The 25,696-nt window shown below is 37.8% G+C and overlaps 1 protein-coding gene across 6 annotated transcripts in view; it reads right to left on the minus strand.

The window, feature by feature from the left end:
• MYO6 (myosin VI) overlaps positions 1-23,440 on the minus strand; it is a 79,331-nt gene extending 55,891 nt beyond the window's left edge. For 5 of the 6 annotated variants that reach the window (XM_075707058.1, XM_075707056.1, XM_075707055.1 and 2 more), the window contains exons 1-8: positions 23,324-23,440; positions 17,072-17,141; positions 11,486-11,559; positions 9,248-9,377; positions 8,144-8,249; positions 6,215-6,270; positions 3,891-3,988; positions 1,876-2,040 (exon numbers count right to left, since the gene is read on the minus strand). In XM_075707058.1, the coding sequence (XP_075563173.1) occupies positions 1,876-2,040; positions 3,891-3,988; positions 6,215-6,270; positions 8,144-8,249; positions 9,248-9,377; positions 11,486-11,559; positions 17,072-17,141; positions 23,324-23,440 (816 nt within the window). The remainder of the gene's footprint in view (positions 1-1,875; positions 2,041-3,890; positions 3,989-6,214; positions 6,271-8,143; positions 8,250-9,247; positions 9,378-11,485; positions 11,560-17,071; positions 17,142-23,323) is intronic. The other variant, XM_075707057.1, reaches the window with a different exon arrangement.
• Positions 23,441-25,696: the final 2,256 nt, after the last annotated feature.

Consider the following 25,696-nt stretch of genomic DNA (forward strand, 5'->3'; position numbering starts at 1 on the left):
AGATGTGACTAGGCTTACAACAACCTTGAAAGGGATGGGAAAAGCTTGCTTTGAAGAGAAAGAAAAGGGACAATCAGGAAGACAGTGAGAAACAGCTGTACCAGTAAAGCTGCACTGGTTGGATAACAGTTCAATAATACTCCTTTCTCAAGGAAAAAAAAAATACTGCAATAATTGAGATTGAACATGCTGAGAAGCTAAAAGAGAATTTAAAAATAAGGGAAATGGTGTTGGAGTCACTCAGGCAAACAGAAAAAAAAATTGAGAAAAAGTTTTGACTGACAAGAAAGGAAAGAAAGCAAAAGGAAACATCACGTTCTTTGTTGATCATTTCTGAAAACAATTCAGTAAAATCTGAACACAGAGAAGGGCAGGAGAAAGAAGGAAAACTGGAGGAAAAAGTTAAACTGAAGTAGTAAAACTGTTCAGTGGAAAAATGGGAGGAAAAGAATGCAAGAACATAATGGTAGGACAGAAAGCCAGCCTGTTTGTGGGATTGCTACTAGAAACATAACACAGAATCAGAGTTAATCAGGAGAAACCACATAATCTCAGAAAAGGGCAAAAACCCTAAAAATAAAGCACGGGGAGAAGAAGGGAAGGCAGTAAACAAATCAGAAGCCATAAGAACAGGCACACTGGATTCAATTAAAAGGCCCATACTATCCAAGAGCTTGTCTTCAACCATGACCTCTGTTTCACCCAAGGATTTTACTGTTCCTTTCTGAGTTGGGATGACAAAACTGTGTATGCTATTTCCAAATACAGATATACATCGCAACACTCACTATTTCATTCTCCCTTCCTTTCCTAACAACTCCTAAGATTCTACTCTGCTTTTTCCCTGCCACTGAACATCAACCTAACATTTTTAACGAAGTATGCACAATGATTGAAGTCTTACTTCCCCGCTGTTTATTTTAAAGTTCTCTTTCATGTAGGTATAGTTAGGAGTATTACATTCAGCACTGATTTTATTTGTGTTTTATTGGCTTCTCCGTTACTTGACTGACTGGACCAGTAACAGGTTGTGGAAGATAGCCAAAACTCAGAAATAGTAAGTAGTCCTCAGGAAAGAATAAATTAGGTGAAGAAAAACCTAAGAGGGAGGACCATGTTTAATGAACAGAAGTAATCTTCGCAGGAAGAACGGAGCACGGGCTTTGGGTCAACTGCATGTAAAGGGGTGAGCTTTCAGCTGAAATGGACTGGTGAGTCTTATCGTGTAAACTGGAGTGACCAAGAATGACAGGAGTATGAGGAGAGGAACGGGAGAGGCTCAAAAGTGGAGCAGTACAAATGAGTATAGTATGATAGGAACAAGGTGCAACAGAGTAGAAAAGATAAGTGATGTGAAAGCGTGTGGACTGGAACACAGAAGCACAACAACCTTGTCACCATGGTTTGATCCTCAGTGGGAAGTGTAAGGGAAGAATAATTTAAAGAGAGAGCATCGTGGGGCAACTCCTACATCTTCTTAAACACGTGGTTGGAATAGAAGAAATAAATGCAGTTTTCAGGACTTAAAAGATGGGTTACCCACAGAACAGTTAGACCACAATCAGGAAATTCACACTTTACACCTCTAGGAGAGCCCGTAACAACATTACTAGCAGCTGGGTATGCAACACTACATTTTTGGAAAAAGCAAAGACTCCTCAATTTTAAGACATAGGGAAAAAGTGCAGGAAATCTTCCAATAAGAAAAAATGGCAGGCAGCTTTATTTCAGGATGAAATAGATTTAACAAAAAAATCTTCTGATTTTTTCTAACAGGAAAGAGTCTGTCAAAGATAATAAATAGAGATTTTAATAAGATCTATATGAAAAATCCATGCAATATGAGAAGCTTTATAAACAGTGACTCATACTCACCCTAAAGTTGTCAGGAGAGCTTAGATATAGTTTTTCCCTAATGTCTTCAGGAGCACCAGCACAAAGCCTGTAAAAGATATGATAATTCCTCTCTTCTTTGCCTTGCACACAGATCCTAGATTTCTCCAGAAGGTAATGTGATACAAATCCACCAACCACCGAGTTCTAGGAGGAAGAAATATTTTTCTGATTATCTGAATATTTTTTGGATTACTTGAGATTCACAAGTTTTTAATTTACATTTGTCTGACCATGGCTCGCCCAACGGACACTGCTCCAAAGAAGATTAAAATATATCTATACCTAATACTTACTAAGCTTAGAAAAGAAACCATTGCCTTTACCATAACTTCTCCCCCCGGCTCATGTATTGCATATGCATACATTCCTCCTAAAAGAAGGGTCTGCTTCACCCCAACAAGCAGAAATCCTTGGTAGAATTCCACTAGTTCCTGCAGAGAGCATTGCTACAGCCACCTTTACACTTTTTGGATGGCAGTAAGTGCCGTTACCATGATATTACAAACCTTCTCTAGTTGCATTTCACTGAGAATCTTGCAAAGGAGAAGGAAGGGTTAAAAAAAAGAATACATATTTGGACAACATCTTAGACAGACTAATTATGAGCAAAGATTTTATTTCAAGCACTTGCCCTTCCTTTCTGAGATAGAAGTGTAACACAGATTTTGAAAGCCATTTGTTATCTGGCCTATGATAAAATTCCCCGTGCCAAGGCAAATCTTAATAGCAAGGAAATTCCTGTGCTTATGGCCATTACAGCAACTAAGAAGGACTTGCTGACTGACAAATTTGACTACGGTTATGCAGTCATTCACTCATTCAGGAGGCCCCAGTCTTTACTTATATTCCTTTAAGAAATCAGGCCTAATAAGGTCACCACGAAGTGAAATCTTGTGAAGTATAGAGTCTTGTAAAAAAGGGGCTAAAGTAAACAGGCTGATCTTGCTCTGGAAAGCTGAAACAGGCTTTTAAAGCAGCTTCTGAAGATACTCTGAGTGCTATTCACTTCAGCTGAAGCAATTAATCTGAAACACCATGTAAGTGTTGACAGATAAGTTGACAGGTCATGAATGCATCATTCCAAGTAGAAATTTGGGTCCTTTCCATAAGTTTATTAACATGAACTGGACCAAGGGATAAAGTCCCTCTACCCTTAAAGGAATTTAGTTATTTACTATCTAAACTATTAACCAAAGATCTGAAGTTTAGTTACAAAACCAACAGATGAAAGCTTAGGAAAAGACCCCAAGCTCAAGACCAGATGATGAGATTAAACTCTGCAGGAAGGAACTGCAAGAATTTGTTTCTTTACGTCCTGAATCAGAAAGGTCAGGAGGCAGGTACATAATCTCAACACGGATCATCAATGAAAGTCTTCAACTTGGACATGCTGGACAGCTATATAGTCATCCATAATTGTGGAATGTGTGTATACATACGCTATCCAAGCAAAACTACACCCAAACAAAGAAAATTTTTCATAAGCTACACAGTGAATAGCACTTCTGACAAAAAACAATTCCATGACTTCTGTCACATACACAATACTAACGTGAGGTCCCAACATTTCATAGAAAACTATAAAAACATCAATAATTCATTTAAAGTATTAAAGCATTAAAATATGTTTATATCTGTTTATGTCTAATATGCAGCTCACACTTATTTGTGCATTAAAGGAATGCATAAATACTTAACAGCAAGTAAGTTATTCTTTAGATATGCCTTTTTGCCATGAAGGGAGCAATTTTTATTCTGTTGTGGATGGAAGCAATTTTCGTACTGACTAATGACCCACCATTTTCCAGTAGTGACACAGTGCTGTGTAGCTTTGGTTTTCCTTTCAAGGTGATAGAATACATATCATAACTGTAAAGCAGGACAGTAGCTACTTAGCACAAGATAAATACATCTATTCAGCCTACTTCCAGTCTAGCATTACCATTTTATAGCAAAAAAATCATCACTGGTTATCTGTATCAAAATTCCAGTACCTTTTCATTGAAGTGAATTTCTACAAATTTCCCAAAACGACTGCTGTTGTTGTTGCGAACAGTCTTTGCATTTCCAAAGGCTTCTAATAGGGGATTTGCTGTTTAAAAAATTAAAAATTTTGAAGTGTTAAGATTTGATCAATACACTACCAAAAAGAAAGAGAACAAATACATACTAATTATTCAGTGAACTTACTGGGAATAAGGTTTGAAAATTAAAGGAAAAATATTACCTATTATGAATAATCAACTTTGCAAACTGTACTGGATATACTGTGGTGGCACTTACAATGAAACACTTAAATATCACTTAAAATTGCAAAGTATTTGACTTGATACTGTAAGAAATTCAGAGACAAACACCGCAAACTATTCAGTGATGTTCTTCTACAGCAAGTAGGTAAATAATTGATACATAAACTACACGAGACAACACACAATTTGACATTTCCCAATGCATTGTTACTCATTAAATCTAAACTACCCACTTATCCCACAGACAAAAGTGCCACTTAAATGTCATGCATGCAACGTGTTAGATTGATTAGGGAATAAAAAAATGCATTAGAAGAGAGTGTGATTTCAAAAGCAACTTAAAAATGCCCTTTCAAATTAGGTCAATTAAGTGATTGAGTGATTTTATTTTTTACTGGCTGCAGTTTTCAAGCGCCTTAAAGCCTATACAAAAAGAGTGGCAGCAATCTAAAGTATCTCTCTCTCTCTCTCCACATCATGCACAGTTAAGTTTGAAAATGCTTTGTAGTTATGAAACACAAGGCCTCTGAAAGACTGCATTTACTAGCTCTGAAGATCAAAGAAAACCAATTTACTGAATTGTGCTAACAATACACCACTGAAAATATCTGCAAGATTTTTTAAGGCTTTCAGCTAAAAAAAAAAATATGCATTGGAAACTAAGTGAGCAGAAACTCAGATTTAAAACTCCACTGACAACCATCTACAAATCTGCTCCTACAAAAATTAAAGAATGAAGGAATAACTACAATGGTTGGATAAATTATGGATGATAATGCAGCATTTAGTAGGACAACATCAGCATTAACTTTTTTGTTTTGGCTAGGTTTTCAGTTTTAATACTTAAAGCTTATGAAAATGCAAATCTGACTTTCAAAACTCAAGAGAACTTTGATAACTATTCAGGCATTTTACATAATATTAACAGTTCTGAAGAAAATATTATAAATAAAAACAACTAGCAAGAGGTCTTTCAGATAGGTTAAAGGTTTCTCTAGTAATACATATGCTGTAAGCGTGCTCGTTAAAATTGTGCCTAAAAACTTCAAAATTCATGCATCAGATACTATCTTAGATTAAAAAACTCAAACTTTTCTAAGAATACCTACAAGTACCAATTAATTTTATGGCATACTGCGTCAGGCATTATCCAACTCACGGCCACTTTCTGAGTTCCTTTAGCACACAGTGGATTTCACTAAGGAATTGGTTTAAGCAAACCTACAGCAACAAGAGATTAAAGGCTGCAGTAGTTCTCTTGAATAATCCAGTGGCTCGAATTTGAAAACAGAAAATTTAAAGCAAAAGATAAAGTAAAAATTTTTTGTTTAAGAAAAAGACAAGAGAGTAACGAAATTCCAAAATAAATCTACTATATGCTATAGAAGACTAAAACTGATGTATGAGGCATTATTAGATTGGCTGAGGGTTGTTTGGTTTTGAGATATTTATATTTTCTCAAAAAGTTATCTTCTGTTCAATTAGGAAGTGCATGCAACACTGAAGAGGCTTAACTGGATGATTAACACAGTCTCTTCTGACCTTGTTTGGGAGTCTGTTATAAAGATAGACACAATGAAAGTGTTCATCCGAATTATGTGCTTTCTGACAAAAAAGACATAACAGAAAAACGACCCAGAACCATAATTTAAAAGAACTTCCCTGCTTTATCTGACTTTGAGAACTTTATGGTGAGGAGGAGGAATTACTCTTTCCTGGTACTAAGAGGTAGTAATAAGAACATAATCTTGTACTTGCAGATTTCATACAGCATAAAATCCAATCTTGGGTACACGTGTGTGTGAAGTTCAACTCAAACACACACTTAAACATTTTCTAGAAAGGAGTATATGACACTATACTAAATAAAAATAAAGTGACTCACAAATAAGAAATAGGTTTTCAGAATTTAGGATCAAGGTGAACTACCAGTAAATGATGCCCTAGGAAGTCTCATAGTGTTCCCATCCTAGCTTTTACTTAGTTACTGTTGATTGACATTTCAAATTGGGAGCAGGGAGAAAGGTAAAACACTGGAACCTGTAATTCAATTAAAGAAAATTCAATACCTTCTACAATTCTATCGTCAATATCTTGGCCAGTACCATAGGATTCTGTCAAATACCTGTAAAGCAAGATAAAAATATTGGCATCTTTCATGTGTCAGGTTACCTCAGTTCAACAGGATTTAGCATGTCTGTGCACCATACTTACTAACCGTTTACTAAAGGGAAAGCATATTGATTACAAGTTGCAAATACCTATATCTTTTAAAATAAATGCAGTTTGACTTTTCTTTTTTGTTAAAACAAAAATATTCTTGCAGACTTCGGATTTTTTTCAATACTTCAAGACATGCTAGAAATTTCTTCTAGACATGCACATGGAAATTACACTTTTACACAAATATAATGAAACTATTACTGTACTATCTGTATTTATTAATGATCTTAGCAAACACATAAGATTTCATATGTATTGCCTGAATTAAAGACTGTTTCCATGCATACAGCTTCTGTGTTCGTAACTATCAGTGTTAATAAAAATCCCACATGGAGACGGTGAGATAGGAAATTGCAGATGCATAATCAAGTTAAGATTCAATTTAGCAACTGAAGAAAGAATTTGAAAATAAATCCACAATGTACTTGCTCCAAAGTTGCAGCTTTCTTCCCCCCTCCCCGCCCCGCGCACAGGGCATGCTTTCTGGAAATTCACAAGTAAATCTGGGATGAGTTAAAAACAGCTCTCAAAAATGGGGCCTTCCAAAAAAACTTTTGGAGCACTAACAGTATGAGTACTTTTTGCTTTCTGATCACACAAGGGAAAAACCTTCCTGCTTTTAAAACTCAATGATGTTTTATACACAGACTCTATGGGGGTGGGTGGAGGGGAGAAGCAGCAGCTGCAGTATTTGCCTGCCGTGTAATCAGAACTTCCTTTGCCGAGAAGTGGAAGAACAACCTCCTTTGAGACCATTCCTCAGGAGATGTTCTCCCAGCGCCTGCCGCCTTTTTTTGCTCTTAGCAGTATCAAAAATTAGGATGTCCCCTGTAAAAATCATTACCAGCACCTTGCAGTAATTCTTACAGCTATCTGTTAAAGGTCGAACAGGGGCAGAGAAGAGCAGTATGAAGGACAGACAGCCATGACAATTCTTCATGGGATGTGAAAGATAATACCACTACTGTACAGAGAATACATGATGTCAGGGAAAAGGGAATTAAAGATTTACACTGGGAAACAAGGACAAGGTGGCGAAGGGAGCATATTCACACTGCCTGCGCTGTGCTTCCCTGGATAATCAGGCCACCTGTGATATAGGTGAATTTCCAGTTACAGTGTTCCAGAGTGATATAAAAGCAGATGAAGTATAAAGCAAATATGGTCAAAAACATTGAAACCATATAAAAGGAAGCAAGGCTGATATATATCAGCAACATGGCCTCTGTGTAGTTTAATATGCCTGATTTAGTACTGGTCATACATGAACATCAATAAATCCCATTATTCGATCTTATTCAGTTAATTAGGGTAAAATATATTACAGAATCTTTGCAGCGATCTCAAAATCAAGAGTTAAAAACCCCAGATGCTTAAGGAAACTAAAGAAACAAACACAGGGAAAACACAGACATTCAAATTTATGGCAAAACTAACAGTGTCTGCAAGATACAGTTAAAATGCCTAGTTACGTTTTTATCTACCACAATACCAGATGTGCAATACCAAAATGACTGCATCATAAACCATAACCACTACATGACGTCACTACAACCGAGTTAAGGTTTCTGTGAATATATAGCCATTTCCTTATGTTATAATGTCAGCATTTCAGTTTAACCCTATGAATTTCTTGTATTAAAGTGTGCACACAAGTATCTTACTGAACTGTGGCTTAAACCTGCTGATTACTTTACAATTTGCTCTGTCTGTATGTCAACCAAATGCACCAACACAAGCAATGCAATGAACAACTTTGGTCCAAAAGCACAAACCTCAAAACAAATTTAGTGTTTTCTGTCTTGCCAGCTCCCGATTCTCCAGAGACTATGATGGACTGACTCATCTTGAGCACTTTCATGTCACGGAATGCTTTATCAGCTTAAAAAGAAGAATATGTTAAACATGACAAAAAATAATATTCAGGAGAGTTGCAAGCATAAAATTAAGCTACAATCAGAAATTAACATTTAACATTTTCAGGAATAAAAAGGTGAATCTTTACAATTGAGTGATATACAACTTATTAAAGTCTGTTTCCCTTTAAATTATATTATAGTTGCTCACCCTCAAACACTGACATGTAAAAGAGCTTGAAGTCTGAAAACAAAAGACCTACTCAACGATATCCAGGACAAAATAAAACAAAAACCAGCATCTAGAACTAAACCTCTTGAATTAAATGTATTTACAAAATTGTAACCAATCTTAATGTGTCCTTTAACAGGAAGCTTTCAGTTGCACTTTGTAACAAGTAACATCTGAGACAAAGAAACTTGGAAAAACATGGGTAGTTTTCTTGTTATGCAACAGGTGCTAAAAACCCAGCTATTTACACTTTTGATTACAAAAAAAAATGCAACATGGTGAGAAGGCTTTTAACAAGTCAAATGCTGATTTCTATTCCAATTCTTTTTTCTTAAACAAAGCAACTGAAATCAGGTTTATCCCATTAATAACATTTAAGCACACTTTCTGTGTATAACACAAGCATATAAAAAGAAACAGTACATGTGCTCTGGCGACATAATAAAGGCAAAGGACATCACTACAGTGAAAGACAGTGCCAATCATAATTATGTCATTGTTCACTTCTAAAATTTGAATTACTTTTTTCTTTTTTTTTCTAATGGCTGTAAATTATATTTAAACTGCTTAGACATAAAAAACACTGGAGGTACAGAATAATAACAGGGTTGCTAACTTCCAAGTTCTTCAAACTGCATATCAAGGATGAGAAGATTTGCAATTTTAGCAAGCAGTGTTTATTTTATAACAGTTCAAAGTAAATTAATTACTTTTACAGCTGGCAATTTATGGATAACTGCAAATTATTTAGTGTTTGTTTTATGAAAGACAAATACAGGCTCAATACATACCAATAGCAAAAACATGTGGTGGCAATGTTCCAAGTGATCTACCCTGGTACTTTTTAATAGTATCCGAAGAATAAAACTTAGGTATATCAAAATATGGATTCACTGCAATAAGAATGTTGGCTACATAGGTCTGTGAAGAAAACAATTAACAGCAAACTATTAGCTAGTGTCCAATCAAGTGGTTAACAGCAATTTTCTATTACTATTGAAGACTATAGCCTAAGCATAACAATTACATTTAAAATTGTCTCCAGCAAATGCAGATACAAGAAGAGATACATTTTCAGAGTTCCTCTAATTATCTTCCCAGGACTTCCATGAAAAAGCACTTCTTGGGCAAATTTCCTAACCACTGAGCTGTGGAGTATGTCCTGAATTTGACCTTTCTCCCAATCTCTTTTTAAATTACTTCCTATTGTCCGAGTTACTGGATCACGGATAGGACACCACAACCTCCTCCTCAAAAGTGAATAAACTAAGCTCCTGGCTAGCATAACGCACCCTCCTCCAGTGAGGAGGATAATTTTTCAATATCTAATGGAAGCAACTCAGCAGGAAGGACTGACAGGATCCTGCCTGGGAACGCACTCAAGCCAGGCAATAAAAGCATTCAGCCGAGAGAAATTAGCTATGGCTGCCTCCACAGTGAGAAATACAGAATGCAAATGTCCTCTAATAGAGAAGGAATTTGAGAATAATCTCAAACCAAGACTGCTTTTTACCTTTCCATAGGATAAGGAAAACTGAAGATAAATTTTTTAAGGTTTCTGAAAAAAACAAACTTTCATAGCTTGGTTATAATGGCCAGACTACATACAAGGAATAACAGGTGTCTGAATCACAGAAAAAAGCAGATTTGCAGGAAAAGGTCTGAAGAAAATCAGATAAACCTTCAGCTTGAATAACTACTTTGGTTCATTGTTACTGAACATAACCCTAGACAAATGAGATGCAGACACTATCATGATATGTTGATAGAAGGCTGGATCACACACAGTATATGAATTTTCTTAGATGTTTTTATTTTCAGCACTTATTGCACTGAATGAAAACATATGCACAGAGTTCTTCGAGAGCTGCAAGTACTAACATTAGTTTTCCTTTTAGTAACATGACAAATACTGTTAACCAGCATTAAACAAAAAGCAAAAAAAATTATTCATTCAAACGGTATCTTAAAATTACAAGGGAAAAGTAGTTAAAATACAAATTGAACCTTGGTTGGGGTTTTTTTGTTTGTTTGTTTTTCCTTCAGAAAATACACCTGCTCAGGACAACATATTAGTAGTATTTGTTTACAATGAAGGAAGGTTTTATGAACCTAAATACAACCCTACCTCATAACCAGTTCAGTTTTAGAATTTTACTTCCTTGGGTTTTTTTTCTGGTTGTTTTTTTAATTATTATTTTTCCAGAACAGCATTCACATGGCCATTTTTATTTATTTATTTTAAAGCTGGTGCTTGATCTTGAGCCATAAAGAATTTATAGCTATGTAAATTAACTGCAACAAAGGAAAACAACTATACATTCTATTTATATTTGTATTTATATAAAAGGGTTTAACTAATACAATTCATTTTATAACAGTACACTAACACAAAAGTTGATTATTTTAACACAGACATTTAGAAAATATGCAGAACTGTTTTGTATTATCACTAGCCAGCTTTCTATCAGAAAAAAAATAAAGAAAACTTCTCTTTCTTCTGTTTCACAGCTGTCAGTGTTCAGGCAGATGGCAAGGACAAAATGTAATTTAGTCAGAATTCATTAAGTACAATTAGGCAATTTGATAGCAATATAAAAGATTAAGATGGACATCTGAGCTAGGAGGTGTCAAAGACGGCACCTGTTTGCTTCGTTCAAAAATAATGAAGAAAGAAAACCATCTTTGTTAACAGCTACTCTACTGGCGAAGTAAGTTACCTGCAGGAACAGACCTTCGTGATACAATGCTATGCTACGGCTGAACTCAAACAGCCATGTGGAGAAAAATCTATTGCTCTGCCTGGGAAAAGTCAGCTAACGTTAATGTGATTAATGTGATTCAGATCTCAAATAAGGCATAACATTAAACAAAAAAAAAAAAAAGGCCTAAAACCTTCTAACTTTCCAATGTTACCATTTCTGTTTAGTTTCTGTTATAGGAAAAAACAGAACTGGAAACACTTGTTTTGTTGATTTTTTTAAAGGACATCTATCATTAGACTGGTTGTCATGACACATAATACTTACGTAAATTCTGTCCTTACTGTACCGAACTTTGATATTGTGAAGGAGAGTGGCCTCATTTAAATACATAAGTGAACCTGCAAGTAGAAGACAATCATATACCATTAAGAGCTCAGGACTACCTTCTTGTACAGCCGAAAAACTAAATCTTAGGATTAAGCAGAATTTGACTCCCCTTCTCTTTGGTTACAGTTTAATCCTATCATTTTTTGTACTGTCTTGAGGAAGAACTGCTGACTCAGTATATGTTTTAAAAACTATAGATCTGCTCTTCACTGTACAACTGGAGTTACAGAAAGTTGCTGAACAAAGAATCAGACTCCAGGAGCCTCAACACAGGCCCTGCTCAGAGTAAGCTCCCTTTTACCAGCCTTTCAAACACGGTGTGTCTCCCCCCACGCCAGCCTGCAAGCGCAGAAACCGATGCCCACCAAAATCCCTAACACCGAGTGTTTCCTTCCTTCCAGCTCCCCTCTCCAATCTCAGCCGCAGTGTCCCCAGGGTAATGCCACCTAACTGACATTTAGAATAACTGCTGGCTCCTCGTGATTTTTAGATATTTATATTCAACGATTCAATTGGGAAATACTGTCTAGAGGTGGCAGCAGGCATCGTTGCAAAGCCAGGCACCAACGCAACCTCTTGTGTTTCAATTCTGAATTTTGTTGCTACTAGGCCTCCTAAAAGAAACTGTTAGGGCCAAAAAAAGAATGTTAACACAACAAAACCTAGCTTTATTTTTCTCCTTCGCTCGTTAATATAAAACAACCAAACCAACTCTGCTGAAATGCGACAAGGCAGCAGCTCAAGGCAGCGAGCGGGTACCCATAGAAAGCTTCAGACTGTATGGGTTCACATTCTGGCAAAGCTGGTCCTTGTTTTCAGCTATAAAGCACTGGAAAGTGTTAGCAGCCTTAATTACAGAGGTCATTACCAGTTCCCATTGTAACAATATTAAAAACATTACCCCTAAACCAACTGAAGGCATTACTCATTACATAGCCTCCATTTTCAAGTATGTTCAATCCTCTTTTTCTCACCACTTAAAATTCAAGTGCACAACACTATTTTGTCTAGTTACAACTGACTGGCTACCATACTGGTAAACCTTACAGTATTAGTGCCACTTAAAAAGTTGTATACATCTGACTACTGTTGATGGAGTAAGCACTGTGCCTGTAATAATGACTGCTACCCCACACCTCACACAAAGGCCGCATATGCACCTCTCATCTATAACGACCAACAAAATTGTTTCTCAAGCTGGACCAAGTTGGACCGATGCCCTTTCTCGAGGGGTCCAGCAGAGACAAAAGTACTCCAACTTATTTACACAAATGTGCAAGAAGGGCTGCCAGTTCGTATGACCTAAAGTCAACCTGCCTAGCCACCTTGCCCTGCAAGTACGTCTGAAGCTCAGTAAGCAGCTCTTAGCATCTCCTTCAATGCTCCTCCTGCTGAACCAAAAGATACTAGCAAAGGATAATGGGAGCTTCTCAAGAGCATCTGTGTTTTCATTTTCAACCTTTTACCCTTCCTCCTGCAGTGGACCAAGGAGTGGCTGTGGCTCTGCCTCCTACCACCTATACAAGACCGCCTGAAGCAAAGGCGGGTTCAGCAGCGGTGTGCAGCCCCCCTCTGGCTTGCATAGCTCCACTGAGTAACAGCCCTTCCTTCCCTTACATGACTAAATATAGCTTTGCTTCATACGGCTGGAGTCGTCCACGCTTCTCAAAGGACCTTGCAACTTCTGGGTTGTTTAGAAGTGTCGTGGTTTAGCCCCAGCCAGCAACTCAGCATCATGCAGCCGCTCGCTCACTCCCCCTACCCCGATGGGATGGGGGAGAGAATCGGAGGAGTAAGAGTGACAAACACTCCTGGGTTGAGATAAGAACAGTTTAAGAATTGAAATAAAGTAAAATAATAATAATAGCAATATACTAATAATAGTAATAATAATATACGAAGCAAGTCATGCACAATGCAATTGCTCACCACCTGCTGACCAATGCCCAGACAGTTCCCGAGCAGCGATCGCTGCTCCCCGGCCAACCCCCGCCAGTTTCTGTACTGAGCATGACGTCATATGGTATGGAATAGCCCTTTGGTCAGTTTGGATCAACTCTTCTGGCTGTGCCCCCTCCCAGTTTCTTGTGCACCTGGCAGGGCATGGGAAGCTGAAAAGTCCTTGACTAGCATAAGCAGTACTTAGCAGCAACTAAAAACATCAGTGTGTTATCAACATTCTTCTCCTACTAAATCCAAACCACAGCACTATGCCTGCTGCTAGGAAGAAAATTAACTCTATCCCAGCCGAAACCAGGACAAGAAGAAACACCTTCTTCTGCAAAACCCCTTGCATGTACACCCCTGCACTGGCAGAGGCACACAAGGCACATCTATGCTAAGCAAAATCTCCATGTGGGTCACAACAGCCCCAAAATCGGGCCTGTGCACGATACCTGCATGAAGCAGCAGGCTGGCACCGATCACCACGGCCTTTCCCTCATCATCCCAGCAGACCTACGTCCCCGCTAACCACGCGGTCACTGGCACATGCGGCAACCGAGCGCAGGTGCCCGGCGCTGTGCAGCAGGACTTCTCCTCCCCTTCCCAGGCACACTCAGTGCACGGGGCTGAGAAAATGGTGCTAGGACCACAAATTGCAGGTCTGCCTCCACAGACCTCTTTCTGCCTTCACTTCTTTTAACGAGGTCATCCCAAGAGAAAGAGACATTAAAAGGAAATGGGCCAGAAACAGAAACTCCTGCTTGCTCTAATGAAAGTCAAAATCTCCTTCTCCCCTTGCATATGCCTTGGCGGGGGCAAGATGTTAACTTTTGAAGTTTGCTGATTTTTTTAAGTCATTTAGATTCTCAGTACTGAGTTGAGAAACTACTATATAGTAATTGCCTACATACACTTAAAGAAACAATCCTCTTCCTTGACTCTACCTTCGTCAGAATATCTCAGTGTTTGCAGTATGTTTTAAAGGAAATAGTCATCAGTTAAGCATCGTAATAAAAACTTGATAATTATCTAAACAACAAAGACCCCAGATTTCAGTGCATCCCCAGTACTCTCTTTGCAAAAGGATTCGGGCCCTTGTTAAAGCAGTTATACCTGCAGATTCGGTTGCATAATGGGAGCTTGATCCCCCTATGGAATGTCGTTGCCTTCCTCAAGACATGCAAACTAAGGCTTATATCAGCAATTTTAAAGTACATCTTCTTTAGAATAAATCCTTTAAAAGAGGCATCCATATCCAGAGGCAAACGAAGTCACCAGAGAGAGAATTCTGAATATTCATATGGCTCATGCCTAAATATAACCAGTGTATGTATGTGCATTTAACAGACCATATATTTATGTATACACACACACAAAGTTCACAGAAGTGAAATCGGGCACTAAAAGCTAGGAAATATCAATGTCAAATTTACTCACACTGGCCCTCCTGTGCACGCAATGAAGCAGGGTTTATATGGAAAATAATTTTATTAAGTAATTGCAAGGCTCTGCATCTGTAGAACTATTTTTTTAAGATTTTTATCTGATACCCTGCCCCCCTTCATTTTTTTAAAATTGTTTCACCCCAGAAATAAAAAAATAATTTAAAAAAAAATTCTTGGCCATAAAAAAATAGAAATTCCACATATGGTGACAACCCCCCAAAACTGAGTGGGGGTGGGGAGGGAGAAGAAGAGCATGAATCAAAGAAAGGAAAAAAAAAAAGTAAATGCTTTGTCTCTGTACTGTTTGCAGTATTTACTGAAAATTCACATTTAAGGAAGGGCTAGGTTCTCAAAAAGGTGTCTCTTGCAGCTAATCCATTCAGGATATGAAAGGCTAAGGGTGCAAAAAAGCAATACTTAAGCAAATTACTTCCTAGAAGGGAGGTAATCACTAAAGCATAGATTGGAATGGTAAGTGTATTATTAACTAGTTTTTCAGGATTTTTCAGAACAGTATTATAAGGAGAGACTGAAAGCACTCAGTATTTCATAAAGTTTCTTCTTAAAGATCAATGTACTCAGCACAAATGCTCTCTGATAGAGAAGAAAAATGAACTTGGGTTTCACCCATCCTGGAAACAAACACCAACTAGTGAACAAAAAGTGAGAATAGTTAGAGAAGTCTTAAAATAATGTTTGATACAGAAAGGATTACTGGACAAAGCGTTTTTAAGTCTTATATTTTACTCAGTAAGCCAAAGACGACATTTTCTCTGACAGGAAGACTGTTTTAACTTAACTGAATAGTATTTTGCTGGAATCTCAAATTATTTTCATAATCTCATTCTAAATTCCAATTTCTTGACACTAGGACACTGCGGTGCCAGGACATCTCACTAAAGTCACTGTGACAGAGGCACAGATTAAATGCATTTCTCTAACAGTCATCATGTGCAGAGAATACAGATACCAGCTTTGAAAAGTTTCAACCCACATAATGTTTGCAAAAAAAAAAGCAACTGGAAACCAGGCTACCAGCTTGGTTCCACCTGTAACGACACTGTACTAAGTCACATCGTAAGACTCAGGTCTCATCATCTTGTTCCTTATGAAGCAGCTGTAACAGCTGTATTTCCTGTCACAGGATATAAATACTAACCCCTATTCCAAAACAGGAATTGTGGTTAAATCACCCAAACAACTTTCAAAGTCCTAGCCTTTATTTTATATGGAGAACAATAGAAGATACTTTTGCCCAGGAGTTACAAAGTTATCAGTATTTTCACCAACCAGTAAACACTACAGGAAATGTCTGAAAGAATTGCCTTCAGGTTTTCAAGACAGGAGAGCCTCTGTGATTTGCTCACACAGAACAGCAGCAGCAAAACATTTGTTTAACAGTTCTCTACAAGCTGATGCTGGCACTTACTCACCTTTTTTGGTACTCTCTCCCCTCTCCCCAGATTTGAATGCTATATTTGTTTGCACACATCTAACTATAAAATATTTAACAAAATAAAAGCCCTGCAGATCAACACTGAAGTTTATTACACAAGTTCACCTCAAAGCTCTTTCTCCAGCAGCACTCCTGTATCCGATTCACTATAACCTATTTCCTTTTCCAGTGGCCCCAATGAGTCCAGATTCCTGTCTCCAGTTTTGGGAAGGTTATTTTATTTTCAATTACCTGTACTTCTACAGGAATGCTATCTGAGAAATGGGTTACATGCAGGAAAATGCTGTACAATACAGCTGCTGATAAAGCAACTAATTCTTTTGCTGCCCTATGAAAGATATAGTTAGCCCCCATAATGCTGAATGCAGTTGATCCTGATGCAGTTAGGTGACATCTGATACGTATCTGAAGTCAAACAACAGTTGTATGTGGGAATAATGTAACTACGACTTCCTCTAAAATGTTCAACTGAAAACTAACACACACAATAAATTATGTTTAAAATGGGCTTACTTTAAGAAGTTTAAAGAACTAGTAGAGGTCATACATAAATTCAAGCAAAGCAGCAAAACAAGGACTACAAGGAAGAAACAGGAAGCTTGTAAGGAAACAATATTCTCTTCTATACAGATTTTTTTTTTTTCAAATGCATAATTTATTTTTAAATTCATAACTTACAATTATCTTCTACATCTTTTTTGCTGTCCTCTTCCGCAGGAAACACTTGATTGATAGCAGCCTGGAAAGTCTGTTAGATGAAAAATATTAACACTGTCAGAATTCCATAAAAATAGAAATATAGTTCAAAGATGTCTGATGCGATGACAAGTGAGTGCACTGTAATTCTGCATGGCTTAAAATGAAGTTGCCAGCTTTATACTTCAGCGTTGGAAATTTTACTGAGTTATTAGACTCAGACAGGAGCTGCTGCATTTACATTACTACACTACATTATAAAAATGCAGTCACTGTCACATCTATTTTTATTGCAATAATATTTGATGCTCATTTCCAAAATTGCATGAAATATTGTAATATTGTGTAATATAAAAAATAAGGATAAAAAAAAGAGTACTGCAAAGGGAAAAGCACTGTAAAGGACATAGAGCTTCCTCAATTTTGCAAAGAAGCACAAAGAATAAAAATCAAATTATTAGTTCAGTCAAAGGACTGTGCTGTCATTATCATATGCTGTTTTAAAACATTCCTACTTAACATATAAACGTTCAATACATAATATCCTCTGTACCCCCAAACACTGTAGCTTTGGTCATTACTTGTTGGGTTTTTTTCTTCAATAAATCAATACTAAAGTAAAACAAGACCTTCCTTCAACCTTGTACTCCAGTTATACAAAACACCCATTTATCAAGTGTTCATGTCCAACTGGAAAAATTCATAACAAAAGCAACTTTGTTTCTTCTTTATTCTCCAGAAATCATAATTTATATTGTTGTAAAAAAGAAGGAAAAACATCCTAGCACAGACGCATTACAGGATCTGCACAAAAATAACTATTGTAAGAGGTAGACTTTCGATTATACTTTTTGTTTACCATAGTAATAGCTTGTTCAAGCTACCTATGAATGAACAAAAACCCTGTTGCACCAATTAAACACGATAGCCGCCATGCTGCTGCAGGCACAGTCTCCTTTTCCCCATGGAAATGGAGACAAGAAGTCTATTCTAATATTTGAAAAGGCAACCAACGGGATCTAAAGAATTACCTTAATAAACAAACATGTTTACTTGTTTAACATTGTACTCAGCAAGACAGTCCCATGAGAAACATCTCATACAGAAGTTTAGGTGAAATACAGCAACTTGCTTCATCTTTGCTTCAGTACAACAGACACAATATGTGAGTTCTTGTAGCTTATACCATCACAAACAGCCACAAATTCCAACTCCCTTTGAAGTGGGAAGGGTTAAAAACGTCTCGGAGCAGAACTAACTGCTGCCAGTCACAAACCAGTAAGTCTACAATATCCTCTCCCTACAAAATTATCATAAAGTACGCAATTTGTAGTCATAATAAATTTTATTTTGTCATCTCCTTATCAGGACCTAATGCAGAAAAATATTCACAAGAGGCCTTCCCAAGGGAAACGGAGCTGCTCGATCACGTTGGAACGTCTGAACATCCATCACACCAACTTCCTCCAAAATATCCTTTATCAGAGCTTGGTGGAGCCATGGAAGACCTGAATGTCTTTACCTACCTTGGAAAGTTGCCAGGGGCTATTCAGAGTTTTAGCAAGGCAGAGATTTCCCCTCCCCTGTTCCACCCTCTCATAATACTGCAGTTAGAACATATCCTAATAATTTTCTCTGCAAGTTTGTCAACAATAAAGATATATCTCATTGGGTAAAGATAGTAGTCTGAACTATAGTTCAGCATAACGGCTTCCCACGCAATCAGTTCACTGTGCGTGAAACAGTGGAAAAGTTTAAAAAGAGCATGACTGGCTTCACGAAAATCTAACTTCACTTCTTGTTCTTGTCTGCTGATGTGTAACCCAAGTTTAACCACTAACAAAGATAGAACTTTTTTTTCACGGGAGAGAATGAACACAATACACAGCTATTCTGTAAGACTCTTCACAAATCTCTGATACTTTAACATTTCATAGATCTAAAGCCAGCTATACCAGATCTAGCCCAGAAGATGAAGAGCTTTTTCAATGTCCTCACCACTCAGCCTCCTGATCCAAGATAAATTTCAATGAAAAAAATAATGAGAATTCATGCTGTATTATGTCCTCCTTCATTTTTTTTTTTTCACTCAATGTGGATTGTGAATTAATTTCCAGAATATTCCAGAAGTGATGAAACAAATAAGCAACATGAAGACGACTTATCTGAAAGCTGATGTTTTTCTGCTGGACTTTTTCAGATCAGAACATGAAGCCCAGTTTCAACTACGCCACCAAAGAATTTCACTCCTGTATGTCACAGTTGGACTACTGCTTTATGTAAGGTGCTTACTTGTTTTGTAGGTAAGTACATTAGCTAGATGTGCAGAGCTCTGAGTATTGCCAATTATTATTAATATCTAATATATTAAATAGGAAAATGGGCAAGGTATCCCAGGTCTATCAATAAAACAAAAATTCCAAAGAAGTTCTTTACTATGTTGTCCCATTATTTTTTTTAAACATTTAGTGTAAGGAGAAAACACTTCAGGCATTTGGTGGAAGACTTTTGCATTAAGACATAGCTTAGGACAAACTTGTTCTAAGAAAATGGAGAGGATATGAATCTTATGAGACACTAAAGTGGTCTCAGGAGACAAAACAGAGGACTTAGGGGTTTTTGTAGGGTTTTTTCCCCCCCTCTTTGTAATGAAGCAGCCCTTGAAATCCAATGGCAATCTTAACTATTCTCCCAGAAACCAGATGAGTGAAAAAAGGTATCTTTCCATTCAAGCAGGATCTTCTTTCTACCATGTAATCCAATATGTGTAACCATGCCTTCCTTTATACCTTCCAGATACAGACAGGAGACATCCCTGCTCTCAGCTGTATTTCACAAACCAACCTAAAGCAGTACAAACGGTGTGTAAGACGGACAAGAATATGTCTCATTCGCACAAACAAGCTACACTCACCACTGAAAAAAACCCCTTAGCTTGAAACACTGAACTTTGGACGTTCTGATCCTTACTTTCAAAGTACATTTATTCATTTATACTTAGCCCAGGAAAATACCTTTCTGGTTATTCACAGCATACCAGAGCAGGTGCCCCATAAAGCCCTCCATGAGCCTTCAGAACTGGCAGCAAGCCGTAAGGTGCCTCTCAGCTGACGGCAGGAGGAGAGTCAGTGAGTGCCTGCAGCACCACGCAGCCTCCCAACAACTGCCAGAAACGCACTACCGCTGATGCTCTAGGAAGCGCCTCCCCCGCTACTCCTCAGTGCCATGAGGATCCTGGGATGGCATCTCAGGGTGCAAGTCCCTCCAAGGCATCCCTTCCCAATTGCTGTACTTAGATTTGCTACCTCCAGGAAAAGAATATATTCCGCGTTTGGCAGTTTTGCTGTCATCTGCCTTCTCCCTGTTGTAGCATCAAGCAACGCAACAAAGATATATGCAACAGGATCTGAGGTTAGGATTCCCAGTAAGTTCAGAAAAGTACACTCCAAGTAGAAGTGGTAAATACAACACTAGTTGAGTTTAACAAATGGCTGCCTTTCTACCTGCCTCCCTCCTTGTACAGCAGTGTGTGACTGCCGGTGGGACACGGGCCAGGGCTCCCAACCCTGGCCCCCCCGCTCCACTTCGGAGCCCATCCTCAGGGCAGCACTCCAGCCCTAGGTGGGACCATGCTGATTAGCAAACCCCTCTCCAGTTTCTCTGTTTTCTTTCCAGTCGTGGCATTTATCAGCCTTGCAAGCCGATGATCTAGTTTTCGGGGAGTTGCTCCCATCGTGTAACACATGCATCCTCTGTTCTGATAACATGCTCCTGCAGCTTGGATCACTCTTTCTCGTACAACGCAAGCTAGGTGACTCAGATCCCCACCTCTCTTCAGACACCCAGCCTCTGCACAGAAATGTAAATGCCGTTGTTAACTCAGTATGGGCTGCAGTATCCAAAACTGCTATTGCTGGTTTATAAGTAAGTCAGCATGTTGGCCAGCTACCTTCACCCAGTCTGGACTGGGTAACTTGGTTTTATAACACAAAGCAATCTATGGCCACACTGGCCTCAGGTCCTCCTGCCACTGCTTGCTGCCATCCTGGAAACTTTCCACGTCTTCATTTTTAAGATGGATCCGTTCTCTGACCTCGTTTGCTGCGTCACGCACAGCTTGGCAAGCAGAGCTGAGAGGGTGCCACTCTGCAACACCAGAGCTAGCTACGGATGGGGAAGGGAGGAAAGACTTTGAGACATCATGAAACTGCTGCCTTGCAGCATTTACTGCAGTTATTAACAACATATTTTAATTAACCATTAAGTGTTATAAAAGGCAATAATCAAACATATGCATACACATTTCCTTTTCAGCCTGTGATCTCTGGTAAGCTACCACTGCCTACAGAGAATATATATGACATGTTAATGACCCAGATTAAAAAATAATAATAAGTTACACTGCCCAGATATGTTTACAAGATCAGGTTACTCCTCTCCTCCCTGTAATTATCATGGGCAACTCTGGAGCTGCTGGATCACTCCTCCTTACTGAAGAGGACTTTTGAACTATCATTTTAAGTAAACAAAGTTGATAATAATGGGTATTAATGCTAACTACTTCAAATTAATGGCGTAAGCACACAAGAGCAGAGTCTTCTTAAAAAATCAAAAAGCAATGAGAAATGTTTCACTATAAAAAGAAATCAATGACACCTTAAAAAGACTGAGAAGGTAATCAAGAAAATGTCTCACTCCACCTCTATTAATATAGGGAAGTCTGATAATTAGAAATATAGGACCATCATCTCTACGGTATTTAAACTGTGAAGTGTTTGTTCCCTTAGATGAATGAACATTAGGCCCTTAATTGATCTGCTTAATTCAAGAAAACAGCCAACAGCAGAATAACAAACTTCCTAGATGAAAGAGATTGTTTGTTGTGAACCATGAAGCAAAATATTTCTATTTTAGGATAATTTTTTTTTGTTTCAAAAAAAAAAAAAAATACCAAACCAAAAACCAACCCAAAAAAGCTCCCTGAAAGGAGCATATGTTAGAAATAAATAGTGACTTGGGAATCTCATTACTGCCCGTTTCTGTTTCAATATGCAGATTTTTGCTCTTTATCACATCAGAGCCATTTAGGGATATAAACAGAAGGAGTGGTGGGGGTCAAAATCTTTTAAGTCAGTTAAAGACTACTTAGTCATAGTTTCAGAATATTTAATATTCTTGTCTGAATAATCTTCTCTTCCCCAAACTGAAGAATGCATACTACTAAGCCTACAGACTTTCTCTCTCACACACAAAAATCAGACGTTACACTTGCTTTATATTTCTAAGGAAAGCAAAATCAACTTCCTCTCCAAGACGTAGAAAAAAGAAAGCCTATAAACATTCCCCCCAAAAGGAAGGACTGCTGCATAACCTTTTGACCTGTGACAGGGCATTCTCTATTATTGTTGATGTGAAAAAAGAAGTTACAAAAAAAATTTTGTCTTTTCTATACCTGAAGATACAGAAAGGACAAAATTGTTAGAAAGGGCACATATCCACAAAGACCAAAATCACAACTTTTAAAACAGTGTCTGATCTTATTCCAGCTAGTAAAAACCATGTCGCTGACCATCTGCATTAGGGTAACTGATAGATACATGGTACTTCCTGTAAAAACTGACATTTAGTTACAACATACTGAATCTGAAAGATGTCATGATAAATGAAGTAGTTGGAACACACTAATTAGGATGAATTAGGACTTAATTTTAAAAGTTATGTTTATTTTGCCTTTAATTTGATGTAGTAATTCCACAGGACCTTTGCTTGACATCATGTTACTTCTCAAGGTACTTGAGGTAAGAGGATTCATCTCTTAGTCTTCATCAGTCTAACAAGTAAGGTGTCTAATCTAAGCCAGAGTCTAGGACACCCTTGTAGGAGACTCTCTCTAGGCATTTAAGGGGAAAAAAGAGAAGCTAATCTCAACAGGAGACTCTTAACCAGTCCCTAATAAAGTATACAGTACTGAATCAAATGGCTATGGAGATTCAATCCTGTCTTTCAAGAGCGTGTACACACATGCAGATAACTGACAGAAAGCAAGTACTTCTTATCAGTGGGATATTTCGTTTGCAATGCAAGCTAAAGCTAAATAAAGATCCTTTGCCAGAGAAAACTGATTTCCCACTCCTTCAGGTTGTGTGTAATGTTAGATATTGGTAAAGATTAGGCCTGCAGGTAAAACAGTTTTTGTAAGGTTTTTCTCTGTTCCTTTGCTTGTGAGACACTCACCTTGCCTTTCTGATTCAAAGGTTCAATAGTTAAGTTGTCAGTGCCAATGTCCACAATCATCCCCATCTGAAACCCATCAGTTGGGTGTGGAGCCCAAACAGGCTTCCCGTCCTCCATTGTAGGATCTACCCAGTATTTCCTGTAAGAAAAATAAAATAAAAATTAAACAAAAAAAAATCATATACAGATTTAGTAAGCTATCAGGATTCACCATACAGACTTTAGTTTATTATGTTTATTCCTGTTACTCCAGGAAGCAACTGTGGAAGTAACCAGCTTGTCAGGACAAGATTCTTCCAGCCTTTTTCCAACCTGTGACACTTTGCTTACAGAGGACCCCCTCAGACCTGGGTATGGAGAAGGTTCAGGAACAGACCAATTTTTGGGGGTGTCCACAGACTAATCCCTGCAGCTCTCTCCCCAATTTCCCTAACTTGTGAACCAAAAAGGGGGTCTATCTTATGACCAAAACAGAAGTGCAAGACATTCAAAGCTAAGACTGTACTAGAAGTTTGTATATATATTTCTGCATATATATGCACACAGTGGGTCATATGACTAATGGATACTTGTCTGTACCTGATTTGTTGTGCAAATACTTGAATTTCTGTAATGGGCACATGTCGAGTCATGGGAGCAGAAACACAGTCTCTTGTCATTTCAGACGAATGAACGTGCCCACTCTTTTCACATGGCTGGGCATACCGCTTTTAAATAACCCATGAGTGTATTTGGTCACAATTGATTTATCATGTTACAAGCTTTTGAGAGGCTAACCTCTGATACTATGACATTACAACTCTGCCTCTTAAGGAACACCAACCTTACTTGCTATAAAAATATGATCTGAAAATCATTTAGAGGAATCTAAGGCCTACAAATGAAATAGACGCAAAGGCCAAGACATGCAAACCTTAGGCTCCTCAAGTTATGCAGCTAAATAAGCTCCCAATTAAAAGGAGTATTTGATTGCATGCAATGCTCATTGAACTAACCAGGACAGTTGCCAGGACTGGCACACTCTGAATGGCTACCAGTGCCATTTTAAATATGCTGAATTAAGTCCTCCTTTTTTTTTTTTAAAAAAAAAAAAAAAAAAAGTCTGCTTTCATAGTCCTTACCCTAATAAGAATAGGGAGTCCACACAGCTTGAAAGGCTCACTTCTCCTGGCCATTTCTTACTCCCCTCCAAAACTCATTCACATAATAAACTAACATGTTTTAGTGATTCCAAAACTTGTAAAAAGTATCTCATGTCACAAAGGTGTAACTTGTCTGTCTCACCATGAATGAAATGAGCCTGCCAAGCAGCAAAGAAAACTGACAGCAGACTCTAAGAGTTTGTAAGCTAAGAAACATGTCCCGCATTTTTCTTTTCCCACATCTGAAGGAAAAAGGATCTCCAAAATTCCTCACAACTGCGGAAGGCTGCAGACCCCTTTGCCATAAGCAGCGGCAAGGAAAAAGAGTTAATCGGCCCACCAGAAAGTTTTACAACCACGAGCAGAAAAGGATACTCTTGTCCCGCAGAAGATCTGTCAGGACATGCTGCACTGGACCTGCTTTTTGCTGTCTCCAAGGACAATAGAAAGGTTTGAAGAGAAGGAAGAAGCTTGCTGTGACTACTTTGACAATACTGTTGGTCTTAACATCTTACTTGTCAAGTAATAAGACAATTTGCTGTTAACTTTAATGTGAAATGATAGAAGATAAAAAGTCATTCTAAAGCAAAGACTCAGAATGCAAAGTCAAATATTTTTTAAATGAAGTACTGTTCTAAAGAGATGGAAAAAACTAGCTATGGAGTTCTTAATTTAGTGTTGATATCCGGTTTTGTGTTTAAATTTACTCAATTAATCAGTTTTTTTTCTTCCTGAATGCAGTTGAGGACATAAGAGGCTCATGAAGATTTTTAACAAATGTTTCTAGTGTATTCTACTCACGCAATTCATGCTATTTAAAATGTTATATTTAATACAGAAGAATGTGCAGTTTATTCTTCCCCCGTGAATGGAGCATATTAAATTCTTTCAACTACTCACAGAAAGTTTATGTTCAAAAACCTCGAGTGTCACATTCACTTTTATTTACTTCAAACATTTTGCCACTTCCCATAAACTCCACAAAACATCATCATCTTCATCATGTGTTGCCAGCATTGTACAATAAATCCTGTAAAACAACATCTGTATTCACCCACAATTGGCTGTTGGCCATTTTTTCTTTACTTCAGGATACCATAAATCAGATCTAGCATACACCACAGTTTTATGATTTTTTTTTTTTTTTTTTTTTTTTTGTAAAGCCAGATCTGACCTCTGAGTACAACTGCCATTGCGGGCATAGTTGCTAAACAGCTGAGTTTATTTCTGG

The sequence above is a fragment of the Pelecanus crispus genome, chromosome 3 (assembly GCF_030463565.1).
Source record: "Pelecanus crispus isolate bPelCri1 chromosome 3, bPelCri1.pri, whole genome shotgun sequence".
Lineage (NCBI taxonomy): Eukaryota > Metazoa > Chordata > Aves > Pelecaniformes > Pelecanidae > Pelecanus > Pelecanus crispus.